The sequence below is a fragment of the Apteryx rowi genome, unplaced genomic scaffold (genome assembly GCF_003343035.1).
Source record: "Apteryx rowi isolate R43461 unplaced genomic scaffold, aptRow1 scaffold_387, whole genome shotgun sequence".
NCBI lineage: Eukaryota > Metazoa > Chordata > Aves > Apterygiformes > Apterygidae > Apteryx > Apteryx rowi.
Genome location: NW_020450385.1, coordinates 864489 through 883114, shown reverse-complemented (window position 1 = coordinate 883114; position 18626 = coordinate 864489). Strand labels below are relative to the sequence as shown.

Here is an 18626-nt window from a genome sequence, read left to right as displayed (position 1 = left end):
TTCTTTATTTTTCAGTGATGATAAAGAAATCCTTTAAAGAAAGACTGACGAATTTTATGTTGACCATTCATTATAATCACTACTGAATACAAATTTAATGCCTTACATTAGGAATAAGATATTAATGGAGGATTTTTCATTTTTTAGCATTGGGTTATCCTAACTCTTAAAACTTTTTACTGTGAACTTGTTTATACTAGTTTATTCCAATTGTTGTTCATGTACTTGCCCCCAAACCTGCTGTGATTCAAAATTAAAATTTTATATTAAATTATGCAAGTTGTTAGGTTTCTGCATCATTTATGCAAAAATACATTTATTAGACCTTCTCTATAAACTATTGCATCTTCTCTTTCTAATACAGCCACTATACTTTCTTACAGGTTTACCTAACTATTGCTAGGTCCCAAATCAGGCTTTTGGGCCTATAAATTTCCTGGCTACATAAGGCTGTGGAATTGTTCTCAGCAGCAGTGACTCAGGAGAACTGTACTTTCTTTGAGTTTTGGCAAGTCTTGGGGGTTTAATATAATGCAGATACATGACTCTTGTGGCCTTTTCATCTGCCTTACTTGTCAGATCCTGTGCGAGCCTTTTTTAAAATAAATATTAATGAATTTTAAAAGTTTTTACAAGCAAGGCAGAATTTGTAGAGAGGGCTAATTTAGTTTTGCAGATTAAGGTAGATGAACTTTGAGACCGATTAAGGTAAAAGAAATACATGAACTTTGGGACAGCAGGTTCTGACTTTTTTTTTTTAAGGTTTTACATAGAAGCAGTTGCTTCAAAAGTAAACACAAATTGAGAACAATTGCTTTGAGTTTATTGATTAACATAATGAAGTAGCACTGTATGACAAAATAGGTGGGGCTAGTAAGAAAAGAGCTGATAATGTCATTAGTCCATAAAGGACAATATTTCTTGTTTTCCTCTCCTTGTACTCTGCTTCACAGTAAGAACAGTTTCATAATAGCATAATTTAATTATTAGGGCTATTAGGACCCCCCTCTCCCCCCACATGCATATACCCCCCACCCTCCAAAGCTACCATACCTCCACTTTTTAAAGCACGTGATTCTCTTAAGTAGTAGCTATAAATTCACTCATCGAATTTCTTATATTTTGTCTGTTCTTGATTGATTTAAAAATTCCTGTGGTGCACATCACTTTTTTTAATCATTGATCATAGTTCTTTATTAAGATCTCAGAAGTACAAGAGTCGTTTGTTTGTTTAAAATTCATGATATTTGAGTAGGTCAAAGCTATTACCTACCTCTTCATAATTTGTCTTAGGCATGTGCAATGAGAGTACATATTTTTAAGTAATATTAATTTAGATATAATTTTCTATGTCATATATGTTAACTGGTCAMAGCTTTCAAGTGTAGCTGTAGCTAATCATATTTTCCACAGGTGGTTTTTCAAGAAGTATTGTCATTTTTCAGGTTTGACATGGAATGAATTGACTTTTTTTGTGTTAGTTGTATTTAAATTTACCATATGGACATAATATGTGCCTTTTGATTGAAAAGCAGTGTTGGTTCCAGAATATTGTGCTTTTGGGAGATGAACATTTTATGGTCTGTTACTGTGGAAAAACAAAAAGCATGACTTTAGAGCTGCAGATAGAATGGCATCTGCTGTGAATAAACATCTGGGAAGAGGAGGAGAAAGACTGCTTCAGAAGAATTAGGCTCTGTCTAGACTGGGGATTTGATCTGATTTACAGCCATTACTGACTGACAGTAACTATCCGATGATACAATACATAGAATAGATAGGCAGAGCTGCTGCTTGCATGTGTGGGTCTTACCCAAACTAAAATTCCCCCTGCTCATGCAAATAGGATTTTGTATATTTATATTCAGGATTGTCCTAGTAATAACTGCATCCAAAAAGTTGTAATTTTCACATCCAGGTTTTGGCAAGGCCTCAGAAGAAGTTGATCTTTCGTGATATAGATGAAACTTAAAGCAAACAAACATTTATCAGTAAGCTAGTCACAGAAACATAAACATTAGTAATTTAAAGCAATTTTACTACATTCTCTGAAACAGGATCTAGTTGGCATAACATCTGTAAACGGGCTCATTGCCACTAGAAGACTTCACTATATTGAGATGATGTTGCAACCAACAAAACAAAGCTTTTGTAGAATCAGTGCATACTTCAGGTTTTTAAATTGAAGCCCAAATAATTAAGTATTAAGTATGTATGTATTAAGATCTGTGTAATTTTAAAGATACTCATATAGTATTCATTTCAGTTTAGGTGGTGGTTAGTATTTAATGTTTGCTTTCATTCAATACATATGATTTAAATAATATTTTAATTTTGTAGGAGACTTTGCAGCAGTTGATCATGATGTCTTTGCCAAATGTATTAATAATTGGCAAAAATCCTTTTTCTGGTAAGTTTATTTTTAACTAAGATGAAAATTAATATTGGTGTAATAATATGTAGTTATTTCACTGGAAATACCATTCATATAGGATTGAGCCTTTCAGAGGACTGTATAAGTACTTTTAGCAAATAAATGGTATAAAAATCATGAGTAAYTCTTTCTCTGTTCACACCAAAGGTCCATAGCTGACAAAAATTAAACATTGAATGTATTCTGCCCAAACCTCAGTGCTGGCTGTCATTAGGATTTATATTGAGTGCATTTCCTAGCTGCTAGTAAGCCACTGATAGGACACAGTATAACTTCTCTGTATTCCCAGATAGTATGTCTTCAACCTTCTTCAGCTAAGCCACTCTTGAAAGAACTGGCAGCTTGTTGCATCTCACTTGATCCAGTTCCTTATCCTTGTTTTCCCATTCCCAAAACTCTTACTTCTCTTGCATTGTTACCTGAAAACTATTGCAGTTACCTTCTTGCTTTCTTCCCTGAACTGACACTGTCTTCTCCATACTCCCACCTTCTCTGCTTCCAGCTCTGAGAGTTGCAATTTTCAGACCAAGAAAATTAGCCTGTGTGGACCCAGCTGACTCTCCACAGCCACTTGGGAATCTCTGCACCATGCTCTCAATTCCAGAAGCACGGAGCAGACACACCTGGCCTGCATGGAKCCCCTATGGACTGGGCAGCATTTATTTACCTGGGCTTAATGTGTCCCAGGTGTTCCACTTCTGATGCGCTAGCACCTCAGCAGAGAGGTTAGGAACTGCTCTAATAGGCTATGCAGGCCCCCCCCCCCTTTTTTTTTTAAAGATGTCTTGTATGCCATGCATCAGTGTATGTGAGACAAGATTTTTTTTCTCATGAGCAGAAAGAACCACCTTTTTATTACCTCACTTTTCAATTCCAGGGTTCATAACATTGGTGCTTTCCATTTCCCATCTGCATATGTCCTATTTATATAGGTATCTTGATTTAATTTTGTTGACTTTTACTTCCTGCTTTTGATTATTGATGCTTTTGCTTCTCAGGGTCACAGCCTTTTTAGTTTTTGTACGTGCAGATAACCATAATCTATCATATGTACCAAGAAGCGTGAATGTGGTTTCTGTAGTCTGAAAGAATAGAATCCATCCATTTTTATCTTTTGATTCCAGACTTTCTTAAGGTTTTCAGAAGACTCCATGGATTTCCTTAGGGATCAAATTTAGTGGAAAAGCAATTTAGTGGAAAAGTAGATTGGGGGGGAAAAAAAAACAGGTTGTAGTATTATTTTTGTAGTGCCGTTTTTAATTCTCTTTAAGAGGTAGCTTTTGTGGTTTGGCTGTTTGAGCCTCTGGTGGGATATGCATCACTTTCCCTATGGGAAAGTTACAGATTTGTGAGAAAGCATGGATTTTACTGGAGCATATCCCGTGTACTAAGGAAAATTCTTACATATGGACAATATTCTTTGAGGATGCTTCAAAGACTTGCCCAACTGAATCTTCTGAATCAGAAGATACACTTGTTCTTTTGGGTGCTTTCCAGAAGCTTTCCACTTTGAAAGTCAAGACTACTCTGCTGCTGACTTGGAGAGGACCTTATCCTGTCACTACTTTTTTTTTTTTTTTTGGGGGGGGGGGGGGGAGGAACCAATGTAGCAAAATCAAAACTGTGACCTTTCCAGAGGGTTGCTCTGTAAAACTGATTGTATCAAGGCAAGCCCCCTAGTAAAAGTAGATTCTGTTAGTGATGAGAATTTGGTCCACTAAAGCTTAGACCACATCTGTGTGTTTTTTCTCAGGAACGTCTCCCAGTTATTTCCCTTTGCATTGCTTTGCACTTAAAGAATGATTAGTAGAGAAATACCAGGAGAAGACAAACTGCAGAAGCTGAGGGTGGATAGGATTTCAGGAAACATGTTTGACTGTATCGGAAACATTGGTTAATCAAGGAAAATGCAGATAGAATGCTGGATCTGAGATTTGGTTAAAAAGAGGTCTTCAGAGACTTCAGCAAGAAACATTTCAGTTGAGCAAATTGGCGGGAAGCCAGTTTGAGGAGAAAACTGGTGAAGAGCTACAGGCTGTGATTCTAACTGTGAAGTTGAATGACAGAGGAAAGAGGAAAAAAAGAGATAATGAAGAGGCAAATGTTCTTTAAAGGAGGAGGGGAAAAGGAAAGACTAAAGCCTTTAAAGACTAAAATTCGTATTTCCAAGGGAGCAAGTCAGGAGGATGGAAAGCTACAGAGGATATGAATGTAAGGGATAAGAGTGAGTGTGAGGAAGATCAAAGGATAGGATAGGAACAAAGTTCAAGCAGCAAGTCAGAGGGCTTAGAAGAGAAGCACCAATGAGCTACTTCTGTGTTAGTGATGGAGAAAAGGAAGAAAAACATACAGGAGGGTTGGTAGCAGTTAGAGGCTGAGGTTGTTCAATATTTTGCCAAATTCCTTCAGAGGGGGAGGAGATGCATGGAAACAATATGTAGGTAGGCTTTTAACAGCCAGTCAGAGATGCTGAAGAGCTGGGCAGATGACAGTGTCCAAGGGAAGTTCAGTAATTGCTTTTAAAAAAGCATCTTATGAATTTAGTGCAGTAAACAAATTTAGAAAATGAGATATTGGCATGGATTCCTTCTGATACAATATGCTGCTGAATTTATATAAATTTAGGTATGCAGCCAGGTAGGAGTTCTCCTTCTTTAGCTGAAGTAGCATGCTTCTGATGGAAGCATGTTCATTGACCTTTTCTATTTCTATGTAAAAGACTTCATGGCTCCAGTCTTTGGGATACAGGAAGTCCATATAATGATTAAAGATCTCCCATTTGAGGGCATGTTCTTTCTCATATATCTACTTGACAAACCTGGTTTTGAAAAATTAAGCAATATCTGTTCAGTGGGATCGTACGCATCTCCCTCTAAAAGAAGCAAATTGAATCTATATTGAAAAGTAATATTACAATGCACAGAGAACTCCTGAAACCATGAGGAAGGTGGAAAAGCTTAGCGTTTTTCATCTCTGCTTTATGACAGCAGGCTTGCTTTTTTTTTTTTTTTTAAGTGAAAGCTAGTCAAAATCATTAAGAGATCAGTATCCTTTTTCTGATTGTTTTTTACTTTCCTATTTTGATCAAGATTACCTCATATCTATGTTTTTTTGAGAGGGATTTTACATTTATTTCACTTACAAAATACTCCAGTGGGTCAAATCAAAGGGCAGTTTTTCAGATTCTTGTAAGTGAATGAGTTGCAACTTTCTTCTGTGGGAGTTTATCCAAAACAGACTTAGCTACCTAAAGTAGAGGAAGATTCCATTCAAAAGGTTCAGAAGATTTCCATTTCAAAATGAAGATTAAGCTTTCTGGTTAAGCTTTCTTTTGGATGCTAGTCATCATCTCATGGGCACTGGAGATCATCTGGGATTACCAACTGAGTCCTTCAGTACAAGGGACTTCAGTAACTTTGGTCAGGTTCGAGAATGATTATGCATACCTTAGTACGTCCTCCACCTTCAGTGTGGTATTTGGTATTTGAAATGAGAATAAGCCTGTCAGTATGGGTAGTAGTTACACCAGCAGTGTTTCAGAACGCAGTTCTGAAGAATGAAAGTCAGATTTCTAGCCAGACTCAGCTTTACTATGTTTGACAGCACAGCTACTAATTATTGGCTGAAATCCAGAGTATATGGGAGAATGGAAGCTGTTTGGACACTTCTACTCCTAATCTACTGCTAATCGAATGGATAGCGTTCTCTGTTTCAGTAATGCAAAATGATGTATTTTTATGTAGAGTTTATTTCCAACTAGTCTGAGCTATTTTGCTATCCTTAAAGTGTTTGTTTATAACAGTTATAAATTGTGTGGTGTATGTAGTAGCAGTACCAGGACATTCTGGGTGTTTAAAATAAGATAGTTCTTTACTAATTTGTAAACAGAATTCTTTTTAATTAAAGCTTTTGTAAGAGATTCAGATGTTTATGGCCAGATTTTGAAATACATTTTGATGTTTATAGATACAGATGAATATTTAATACAGCTTTATGAAATAATTTAAATAATTTAGTCACCTAACTCTTACAGCTTGGGGGGGGCATATAATGTAAGCATTTTTGTAAATATCTTTAGATACCTGAGATTCCTTTCAAAACTTGATTGTAAGTGTCCAAAGCACTTCTGAAAATATCACCCTTAGGTTTTTCTGTATTGAAGGGCTGAAATAATGTGGGTTTTTTTTCTGTTTGAAATTACCTATGGGTGTTAAGCTATTTGTAAGCATTGAAAGTTGCCAGCTTAAAGGCAAAAAGGACATAGCTAAAAGGTGGAGAGATTTTTTTTTCTTTGTTTTATTTTTCAAAATTAGGTTAATGTAAATTATATTTAAAAAAAAAAAGAGAGAGAGAAACTGGTGTTTTGTGGGGGACAGGGGAAGAAACTCTCAACATACCATTATTTACAGCTACCTTTTTTGCTTTTTGTTTTCTTTCATCTTAGAGCCAGGTACTGAAGAAATAAAAAAACTCCTCTTGCTTTTGCTTGGTTGTGCAGTTCAGGTAAGTTTAAATATTATGTTTACATCTGTATGGAATAGTTCAGGTGTTACAGGCCTGATTTTGTTGTTGTTTTGTTTTGTTTTTTTTCCTCTCACTGTTTTAACACCTGAGGCTTTATAGAATGGTGACCTGCCTACCCTTAGTGGCAGTATTGCATTATTTGAAAACTCGGATATTCTGACAGTTAAAATGGCTACAGCCATACACCTCACATCGTCTTGTGTGAATATAGCAAACTGTGTATTTATGATTTCTAGTAATTTATGAATCGTAGTATTGTAAATTCACCTGGTACTGTAAAGAAAGAAAGTGGTAAAGTACTGAAGAATTATCTTACTGATATATAATAAAAATACTATAAAAAAAACTATTTGCATTCAGGCTGGCTACTTCATGTTTGATTTAAGATTCTTTCAAAACTTAAAAAAAAAMCCCAAAACCTTATATACATTCCTTCTAATCTACGCTCTTCCATATAAACGTAGCCTGAGGAGTGTTTAAAAAAAAAATAAAAATCGTTGAGACCAGTTTGTGATCCACTTTAGTAAGTAGATAGTCAGACAAACACTATGGTTGAGCTCAGTGAGATTATTTTCCTTGGTAACTGTTTACTGAACACTGTGACAATTTATAACTTGCCTTTAGAGTTACAAGCAAATACTAGACTTATTAAAATCAGTTTGACAAGCTTATTTGTAAAGTAAGTGTGATAAATGCTTTAAGGGAATAGGTGTATATTTTAAAATACTTAAGGAATAGAATTAAAATATTGTGACAGTGTAACTGTGACTTAATACTTGTTTCAGAATTGATAGAGTAGAACCTAAGCTATGCATGGTCTCACTTAGTCTTCTGAAGCAAGTGCTGAATCCATAATGCTGCAGTGTACTATAATTATTTCTGCTTGCTTAGGATTTTTAAAATTAGAGATTTAAATTGTCAACCTAAAGCAAACTTTGTAAGTTTAGTGCTCATATTGTTAGTTTTCTTGGCAGGTGGGAAGGGGCATGCATGTGTATGTGTGTGCATGTACAGAGAATCTTTTTTTTATTTGTATGTTTGTTTATTTATATAAACTATCAAAGTTACACTAAACAGATATTTTCAAGTGAGGGAACTTGGATCGTAATGATAAGATTATAAAACATAATCCTTTTTTATAATATATAAATCCCAGAGTTTGTTCTAATTTTCTGTCAGTGGATCAGTAGACAAATTTCGTGATGTTTATTCTGTATAAAGATGTATACATCTGCTTAACTATGAATGTCTTTAGTCAGACTAATCATATGTATCATGTCAAGCAAGTATGCAAATATTTCTAGTATTGTCTCGTCTGCATTGTTTAGTTGAACAAAATTGTTACAGGTCATGATTTATGTGACTCTTACCTTCTAACCCTTCTAACTTAGACTTTGAAGACTTATCTATGAAGATCTGTATGTTGCACTTTTTGGGGGTTGGAGGAAATGAGTAGGCAGTTGAGGTGTAAATTTGCAGCAAGTTTGCTATCCCATAGGAATTGAGTGACTCTCTTGGTTAATTGAAATAAGTTATACATCTTTCAGTGAGAGGGAAAACCTACTTTGTACCTCTGACAGGTGACTGAATATGAGCACAAGCAATGCAGAGTAGCTGACAAGCTGGAAATTTGTTTCTGTGATAATCTGTTCATATGATCACATATTCAATAAACTGTTTTCTAATGAAGTGCTATTCTTATTAGGAAAGTTTGTACCATTCAGCTACTTAAACTGAAAAAATAGTTCAGTCATATGTTCTTAACACCTTAAAGAGGCAACTTGAATACCAGTGGAGGACACTGAAGAAATGCCTGTGGAAATCATTATCATAAAATTTGAACAAGAAATTAACTATTTTTAAAAATCTCCTCTTTGCCCTCATTTCAATAACTTTTTTCTTTATTAGTTTGTTAATGTTGAAAGTTGTTACAATTACTGTAACTTGGCATTAAAAAAACATCTAGTGGCCAACAATATTATTGGATAATAATTCAGTAATGTGATAACTGTTTAAAGTCATGTTGTTAAAATCACCTGAAAATGGTATACTATTTTAGCTTTCAGCATTATCTTTTTTAGCTCTTAGAAATAAGTAGTAGTGAAACATTATTATGACTTTATATATTTTTAGTGTCAGAAAAAGGAAGAATTTATTGAAAGAATCCAAGGTCTGGATTTTGACACAAGAGCATCTGTTGCAGCCCATATTCAAGAGGTATATTATTATTATTGTATTCTTAGGCTGTTCATTTTTTTTGGAGTGGAATATTGTTGGAAAGTTAACTGTGTGTGTTCAAAAGCAAATAAATCAGAACATGTGATTTGTATATCTGGTGTTTGTTGTTGTCGCTTTTTTTTTTCGATGATCAAGTTTTGTTCAATAACATTGTTAAAGCAGTACCAGGAATTAATATGTTGCTCCAAAAATTTTAGTACTACAATAAATTCAGGTTAGTGAAAATTACTCATGCAAAATTATTTGTAAAATATAATTCAAATCTCATATATGTGATATGTAATATATATTATGTCATAGTCACCTTTTGCTTTTCTTTCTCCCTGAAGTACAAGGCAATATTTTTCAGGTAGATGGACAAGAAGTTATATACAGTTCAATATATTTTAATTTTTCATTCATTTTCTAATGAATTTAAGCCATAGAGTTTCCACTTTATTTTCTTTACTTTTCCTTTCTAATCTCATAATTTGAAGAGGCTGCTTTTTCTCTTTCATTTTATTCTGTATAGGTAACTCATAATCAGGAAAATGTGTTTGATCTGCAGTGGATGGATGTTAGTGTACTGACACAAGAATATGTTGAGCCTCTCTTGAAAAATATGGCGTTACATTTAAAAAGACTTATAGATGAAAGAGATGAGCACTCAGAGGTATGGATGTGATTTACTAAAGAGAAATATAAGATAGCATTTTAAAAAAAGATACAGCTTACCATTTTTAGAACTAATAGTTAATGTTTATTCTATTACTGATTTAAGCAAGGACTCCTTACCACTGCAAAGTTATTTCAAGTAGTTAAAAAATCAGTCCAAGCTGTGGTTGAATAATGTRATAAAATAGCAAAGATAAGAAGAGACTGTCTTTTTCATATGACCAGAGCCTGAAACAACTTTAAATGGCATCTATATTTTTAAACAAATTCAAAGCTGACATTGCAAGGAATTAGTAATCTGGTGCAGTTTGCAGGCCCGTCGCTGAGTGGTGCCTGTATTCTAGTTATTGTATAGCTTTGAGTGAATTGGGGCAGAATCCATATCTGGGAGAGGAGGTTTTACAAGCTTATCACCAGGCACAATCTTTGCTACTGTGTGAGAATCAAGAAACAGAAACGTGTTTAATAAGAGCTGCAGGTTATGAATAGTCTTGGTGATTTCAGATTTGCTCCTCAGTAAAGGGTGGATACATTACTTTGCAATTATTCGAAATATTCCTTTGATAGTGAAGAACTGTTTTTCCAATTCATAGCTTTGATAGGAGTAGAATAGAAATATAACAGAATGGAAATGTAACAGAGAAGAAGTGTGGTAAGCCTATAGAAATTAAACAGTTTTGCAACTCGAAGGGAAAGTAACTTTAAAATACAAAAGATCTTTGTATTTGAATAATACCTGTATTTATATGATCAGATAAGAATATTCCCACAGGTCTGATGGTTTATTGAGTTGGCAGGGATGCTGCTACTGGCTGAACAACACCAGTTTATTTAGACATTGATATTTATCCTCATGTTCAAGACATTCATGCCCATTCATTACCCAGTCTGTTCTGAGCACTCAGTTTGTTCATCATGCCTGTTTTTTCCTTGTTTCTCAGGTAGTCTGTGACAACTGAAAAGAAAATTTGAGCAGATAAGTTAGCAAAGGACCCTTAATAAGTATATGCCTTGACAGTGCATAAAAAAAATAAAGTTCGTTCTTTCAACATATATCAGTTCATCATGCCATATTAAAAATACTCAGATTCATTAATATTTTTATTAACCAGAAATCATCTCAGCTAGACTTTGCAATGTTCCATGACAAGAAGGTACAGCAGGAGCAGGAAATCTGAGTTGCGTTGTGTTACTCTGTTTTCTCCTGAAGGAATGTAAAAATATTAGTGAACCCTACTGACAGGGTGAGGTTGTTTATGTAAGACTCTCTGAGACAGGCATTTCATATTCCAGACGCCGATTAAGAAGCCARTGTTTAGAATTTGTCCTGAAATCCATCTATATTATAGTCTTTCTAGTTGGGCTTCAGTCCAGGATCTATCTGAGACAGGTTTGGAGACACTTACACCTTGTTAACATAGTCATTGTATACGTTCGCTTGGTTGCTTTATAATAGTCAAACAGAGTGATTATTTTCTCCTCAGAGAGGTGACAGTGGTTGATGAGATAGAAGTTGGCATGCTGGGTTGTGATGARCCCTTTTCTAAACCCAGTGCTCCATTGTTTTGTTATTTTTTGATAATGATGGGCCTCATTTAGAGGAAAGGCTGGTGTGATTTCATGAGGTTATGTGCAGTATTTTGGTTAGAGACGGGGAAACGTTTATATGAAGACATAGAAGCGTTAGCAGTGCGGTCTCCTAATGTGCCTGTGAGAATATTTCTTCAATTTATTTGTAATGAAAAATACAATTACTAGATTTTCAAAAGCCTAAACTTATTCCTGCATCTCCTCTGTTTTATAAACTAAATACATGGGCTGGTCTTCAGAAGAAATGAAAACATTACTGTCTTTATCAAAGATAAAGCAGTTGCATATGAGTCCCTTTTGAAAAGCTATTTGTCTTAAAACATGGATGTGAAATTGGAAGTCTAAATTTGATCAGTTAAAGAATAGCCGAACAGTAATCTTAAATAGCTGTGACTATTTAAGACTTACTTAGGTATAAAGGACTTCTAACTTTGGCTTTTACCACAAAAGTCTTCCACTATTTCTTGTAGCATTTCAGACTTTGATTTATTAAGGCTGTGAATGGTAATTGTTTCTGATATATAAATGTCTCTCTGAATGCGATTATACCATTTGTTTGTTTGTTTTACTTTCTTAGACTATTGTAGAACTCTCAGAGGAACGGGACTGCCTCCGTTTTCTACCTCATGCATCAGCAGCACAATCACCTTGTGGATCTCCAGGCATGAAACGCACTGAAAGCAGACAGCACCTGTCAGTAGAGCTAGCAGATGCCAAAGCAAAGATAAGAAGGCTTAGGCAAGAGCTGTGAGTATGCATAGCTTGCAGAAGTGTGTTGGGAGTTGCAGGGATTTAAAATGCTGTCAATGTTGAACAATAATAATAGTCTATAAACAAGTTGTTCATTTTCAGATGCTAAATTACAGTTTGAAATGCCTTTTTATAGTTATTGCATTCTAGAAAGCCTGTTTGTAGTATGTAAGCGTATTTGTGAACCAGTGCAGAAATACAAATTGTCATCTGTTTGTCACCTTCCTAATTTCTGTTAAGAATTCTGTTGATGTTTTAACTGTAAACATAATAACAATCAGTGAACTAATTGGGTATGCTGTTGTAATTTTGTACCCTGAAACTTTCAGAAGAATTGGATGTGTTTGAGCAATCTTAAGTTTCCATATGTTAATGGGCTTGTTCCTTTACATGTCATCTGTCTTTCAGAAATACTCCACAGCTAATCTAATGTAATGTTGCCTATAAAAAAAATATATGGACAATATGATGTCCGTTGTTGTTTCGGGGCAAGTTCTTTGTCCCTCTTATATTGGTCTTTATGAGTAATGCATGCCTGACTATGGTTTTTAAATATCTGTATATGTTTCTAATGGAATAGCTTTGCAGTTGAGGCAATTATAGTGTGATATGTTGAACAGCAGTTGCAAGGGGTAGGCAGGGAGAGACTGGAAATGAAGAGCTGTGTCCCAACTGTTTCAGGACTTGGGGCAAAACCACCTTTTTCAGAAGGAGACAGTGCGCTAGTGATTCTTTATCTGCTCTGCAATTCAGTTACCTAGTTTTTGTTGGAAATAGTCATTTATGGTTCATTCACAGTCTACACCACATTTCAAATAGGAAGAAATTGCGCACCACAATAATTTCCACTCCCACATCTGTTCATTTCTTTCTATGTAGAAGATTCCTTAGATGCACAGCACTTGTTTGCTCATGCCCCTCCATACTGTTCCACTTTCTTCTGCCATGCCAGTCGACAGAGAAAATTGCATAACCCAAACTCTGCTAAACCTCCTGACTTGCATGCAAACTCACATGCAAACATGAATGCACTAAAGGATACAAGTCTGGATGCGTGAAACAAGCTTTGATTTTATTGGTAGGGGTGGTTATTTAGGACTAAGTAAAAAAGGTAATTTGTAAAGCGAGTGAATTTCATAGCTTGGGTCAGAGGTGGTTTATTATGGTTTCCAATTTATATTTATCCGCTTAGGGACTGCTGTCTTCTCCCCCTAGTGGTGACCCCCTTAGCTAAGGGGAATATTGCCCTCCTTCACCTAGTCCAAGTTCCTTGAAAAATTGGTTCCATTGTAAAAACAAAAACAAAAACCCTTTGTTTCCATTTTTTTCATATTCTAATGAAAATCTTTTTGTCCCTTCTATTCGATGAAGAAAACTAATTCAGTAAGTATTTTTATGTCAGTGAGTACTTAGATTGCCTATCGTTGTGGTCTAGGAACAATTCTTGAGTGGTAGTGAAGAGTTATTTAAAGAAAAAAACAAACCAATAACAGTCCAGTGGGAGAATCTTATTCTCCCTACAGCAAAGCAAAGCCTAACGTTGTTTTATCAGTGAAGTATGTGCTGTTTGAACTTAAAGTTACAGATATTAAATTTGAAGAGATTCAATATGTACACTAAGTAACTTACATATAGTTTATAAACAGCATAACTGAAGAGTTTTAATCCAGCATACCTAGGAGGCATAAAATTAAATTGAGAGTTGAAGGTAGTGTAAGTCACAATCATCAGCTTACTGGTTTGCCTTTATCGGAGTTTGTTGATCAGATCATCAGTAGCTGCATGGATTAAGTATCTGGTATTTACTCAGCGAATCCCCTTCCCCCACTGCATCGTGGTCTTTATGAAGAATAGAGGACAAAAAGATAGAGCTCTTTTTCTGATGTCTGTATTATTATGTGTCTGCTGAAATGAGCCCGCCCAGGATATTCTATAAACAGCTGCACCAAGAAAATTAGTGAAAAAATTGCTGTTATTAGTTTGATTGACAGTTAATAGATAGCCTAAACAGTGAACACTGGTATGTTCTGTATAATTTAGCACAATCCTTTCTAGTCTGTAGCTGAAGCATGCAATTAGGGCAACAGTGATGGCTCGGAACATTTCACATTTTGCACTCTATTTGAATTCAATTTGTAAATAAATTTCCTTTAGGCGTAGCAGTATATTTAAGATACTAGGCTTTGCTAAATTAACTTCTGTGTACAGCATTTGATATCAAATACTATATGCATTTTATAAATGTAATACTAGATTCACTCCAGAGTAGAAAACACTCAGCTTGTTTATAACCTGCTTTTGGCAGTGAGCCTTCATATTTGGCTTAATACATACTGTAGCTAATATAATTTTATGACAAAACATCTGTGAAGGTTATTTTTCTTTGCAGCATGGTACACTAACTGTTGGATGCAAACTGTGATTTGGATGCAAACTGTGATTTGAGGAGTGTAATGTAATACCTCCAGGAATGGAAGCTGCACACCTCATTTTTTATATTAAGTCTTATTGGTCTCTATGTAGAACCATAATATAGGAATATGAATGTCAATAGAAAAATCATAGTAACCTGACATAATAGTATAATATGGAATAAATTTGTATTTCTGAGTGGTTTCTGAACACCTGTGTAGAGGAATAAATGACATCTGCTGTGGACACTGATGTTGCAGTGAGCTGTATATAGATGAACCCCTGTATACTTGTAGACTGTCAAAGACCTTACTGAAACAGTGTATGGTTGCAGATAGGTCACTCATGAGATTGGCTCATTTTTAAAAACAACAGTGTTCTAGTTTTACCTAAAACAAATGTATTTTTCCCCATTACGATTACTTTTAATTACATTATACTTCTCAATGCATTAAATTCTCTTTATTTTCCCCTTTTGTTAGTTCTGTTTCATTTCATATTTGATTTTCAAATTTATTTAATAATATAGTAATATATTCGTGTACGCAGTACAACTTTTAGCTATATAATCTTGGATATGGCAGTTTTTTCCAACAGTATATACTGTTTGTTTTGAGATGGAATTGAATTTTGAATATTAGGTAATCTGCCTCTTTGAGAGAATGAAATATTTCTCTAGGACTTGCTCATTGTGTAAATAATTCATTTTCTGAGTGTTTAGAAATAAATGTTAGTTAGAAGTTAAGAATACAAAAATGAGTCCTATAAGAATTGTAGTGTTCTGTGTTAAATTGGTTTTTATTCTGAGTTTCTGAATAGAATAAATCAACCACTGCATTCTATCCATAAAATTAAAATTCATTATTTAAGAGGCTGTATATCATAAAATCGGCTTACTAAGCAGCACCTACTTTTTCTGAGGAAAGTTGCCTTTAAAAAACTTAATTCTTCTCTGTAAGGAGAAAAAAAAATGAAGAAAAAATACAAAAGTATAAACATGATTTTTAAATTGGTTTTACATGATCTGTCACAGGATTCATCAGTAGCTATTGTCTGGTGGTGCTGTAAGATGTTTATTCCATTAGAATAATTTCAAAAAATGTATTCAACATTTACTTTTGAATGTGAATCTCCCACTACACATTTGTGTGTAAAGTCTGTTTTTTGACAAAATAACACAACGTTTTCTGTTCTGTGTAAGTAGGAAATTTTGGTGAACAACAATTTAAAGGACTAATAAAAATTGGACTAAAATCAAAAGATTAGATTTAGATCAAAACCTAAAGAATACCTAAAGCATAATGGCATACCTAAGTTTCATGCTTGTATGTTCATGAGATTTTGGGTTCAATAAGGAAATTCTCAGAAATCTCAGTATGTTACTGTTGCACTCAAATGAGATAATGATACAGTTTTGCAGCCATATTTAACTTTATTTTGTGTTTCCTCTTTTAAGTGAGGAAAAGACTGAGCAGTTGCTTGACTGTAAACAAGAACTTGAACAGATGGAAGCTGAGTTAAAGAGACTTCAGCAAGAGGTATGGGTTTTACAAATTTATTGCTTTAAAAAAATGGGAGGGGGGGGACACAATAAAATGCCACCCCATAACAGTATTATTTTTTTCTTTTTTTGTTTTAGGAAGTATGTTTTCCTGCATTTTTTTATGTACTTTGAAAATCAACTTGTATAGTTTATTACTTTTATTTGGTCTAATATGCTTGAAAAATATTCCAAGTTGCATTAGTATTTCTTTTTAGTTCCTTTTTCAACATCCAAACTTCCTACTGCCAACATATCCTATGAATGAAAATGTACTGAATTTAACTGAAAATAATCCACTGAGATTTTCATATTTTTAATGCTTATTTTGAGTCTGTGTGTTGATAGCAAGGAACAAGATATGATGCATTTATTCTTGGGATGCCAGTGTATAAAATCATTGAGGGTCATTTGAGAGTATTACCTGTCAAAGAAATTTGCTGCTCTTACTGTGATCTGTAGAGAAATGGACAAAAGTGTACACACCTTGAAAAAGGCCAATTCAGATTTCTTGGAAAAACGTCATCTTAGTTCAGTCTTTAAATGACTTTTTCTTCACCCTTCCCAGAATTAACTTATGATATCCTTCTGCATTACCCTTGATTTAAAACAATGGAAGTGGCTGCTTCAGCATGTGCTGTCCAGTATTTTGTCTTGCCAGTGACTTCTTTATAGCAATTGTTTTTCCCTTTATGGAGCTCACCCAGAATGAGTTGTGATTGTTTCATAATAAGGACTTCAGGAGTAATGTTAATTAACTTGTTCATACAGGAAAACTGTACATTTCTCGAAGCTTGAAATGTTCCTCCCTGCATTAAAACTGTAAAGATTTGCATGTTGCAGCTAGTCCTTATACCATCAATGCTTTTGTTGTGTTCAAATTAAATAGCAAGGAGCAGATGCTTGAAAAACAACCTGATTCAAGAAAGACTTTTATATTGCTAATAAGTTACTATGGTAAAAGTTCATTGCTATGATGACAGTTTATTTTTTTTAATGAAATATATTAAGAACATCAGTTCTTAATATGATTACATTTAAAATAAAAACATACTCTGGGCTTACGTGCTGCATACACAAATGCAGATTGATATTTAAAAGATCAAGGTTGAATCAGTGAAATATTTATTGAAATCTTGAAGAGGTTTTCAGGACTGTATACTCGTATGTTTTTGTGACCATAGCAGTGCTAGAAAACTTGAAACTTTGTGGGAGAGGTGAGTGATCTAGCCTTGTACTAGTGGGGAGGACAAAAATGATCATGTAATTTAATAGTCTTACATTTTTCTTTTTTCTAGAATATGAATTTACTCTCAGATGCCCGGTCTGCCAGAGTGTATAGAGATGAGTTAGATGCTCTTCGTGAGAAGGCAATTCGAGTCGACAAGCTTGAAAGTGAAGTCAGCCGATACAAAGAGAGACTGCACGATATTGAATTCTACAAAGCTAGAGTGGAGGTATATTAAGGAAAAAAATAGTCACAAACTACATATATTGTTTTTTGTTTGCTGTTGGTTTTTCAAAGTTATTTTGACAACTTAAACATTAGGACACAAAAACAGTGTTAATAGCTTCTTGCTCTCAGATATGTGATAGTCAGGTCTTTTGTGATAAATTACAGTTTTCAGGTAAAAGTCCCTGTGTCTAATCCCTTGGAGTTTCCTTTGGAGTGAGCAAGACTTTCCACAGCTCCAAGCTGGGGAGACCAGTAGCAGACTCAGGGTCTAGGATACTATGTATTGAGAAACACAGGGGAGGAGTTAATGCAAATATACTGTAAATGCAATAATTTCTTTCTGTTTTTTGGTGTCTCCTAAAAGAAGACAATTTTCTAAGCGTTGAGGAAATAATGGCACAGCAAATGCCAAATGAGTATGGGATGAAATTCCATGGATAAAATGTACTAAAAATGCACTGTTACCAGGCGAGAGTTGCTTACAGTTCTGTCATGATTTAGAATTTAGTGTTTAAAAAAAAAAAAAAAAGTCAACTTGCAGGATGTTATTAGGGCATCATTCTGGCTGTAAACGAAAATGTTGGGCAAATGCTGAGGTGGCAGAATTTGTATATGAAAGAATTTTGATAGTCAAAACTAACAAAAGTTCTACGACATTTTCAAGGTGGACATTTAAAAATAGAATCCTAGAAAAATAGGAAGCACTGAAATTGAAATTAATATTTCTTGAAAAAAAATAGTATTAATTATGCTGCTTAGATGAAGGCATTGAGATACTGTAATGAGGCCTTTTCTTTAGGGTAAAAATGACCCAAAAAGCAGACAAGATATTAGGCAAAACTGTTATACAGTTGCAGGATATTATTTTACATAATTTCATCGTTGAATGTAGAATCCTAGAATCATAGGACTGGATGGGATCTCAGACCTTATTCAGTCCTTCTGCTTTAAGCAAGGTGAGCTGTACCCATGCCACTCCTAGCAAATGTTTGGCATTAATCTGTTCTTTGAGACCTCAGTGATGAAGT

The 18626-nt window shown here is 34.6% G+C and overlaps 1 protein-coding gene across 1 annotated transcript in view; it reads left to right on the top strand.

Moving 5' to 3' along the window:
- CCDC88A (coiled-coil domain containing 88A) overlaps positions 1 to 18626 on the top strand; it is a gene marked incomplete at its 5' end in the record, with an annotated part of 74348 nt that overhangs the window by 6662 nt on the left and 49060 nt on the right. Inside the window, 7 exons of the mRNA XM_026074400.1 lie at positions 2341 to 2410; positions 6879 to 6937; positions 9092 to 9175; positions 9708 to 9848; positions 12018 to 12187; positions 16059 to 16140; positions 17441 to 17599. Of these exons, the coding sequence (XP_025930185.1) occupies positions 2341 to 2410; positions 6879 to 6937; positions 9092 to 9175; positions 9708 to 9848; positions 12018 to 12187; positions 16059 to 16140; positions 17441 to 17599 (765 nt within the window). The remainder of the gene's footprint in view (positions 1 to 2340; positions 2411 to 6878; positions 6938 to 9091; positions 9176 to 9707; positions 9849 to 12017; positions 12188 to 16058; positions 16141 to 17440; positions 17600 to 18626) is intronic.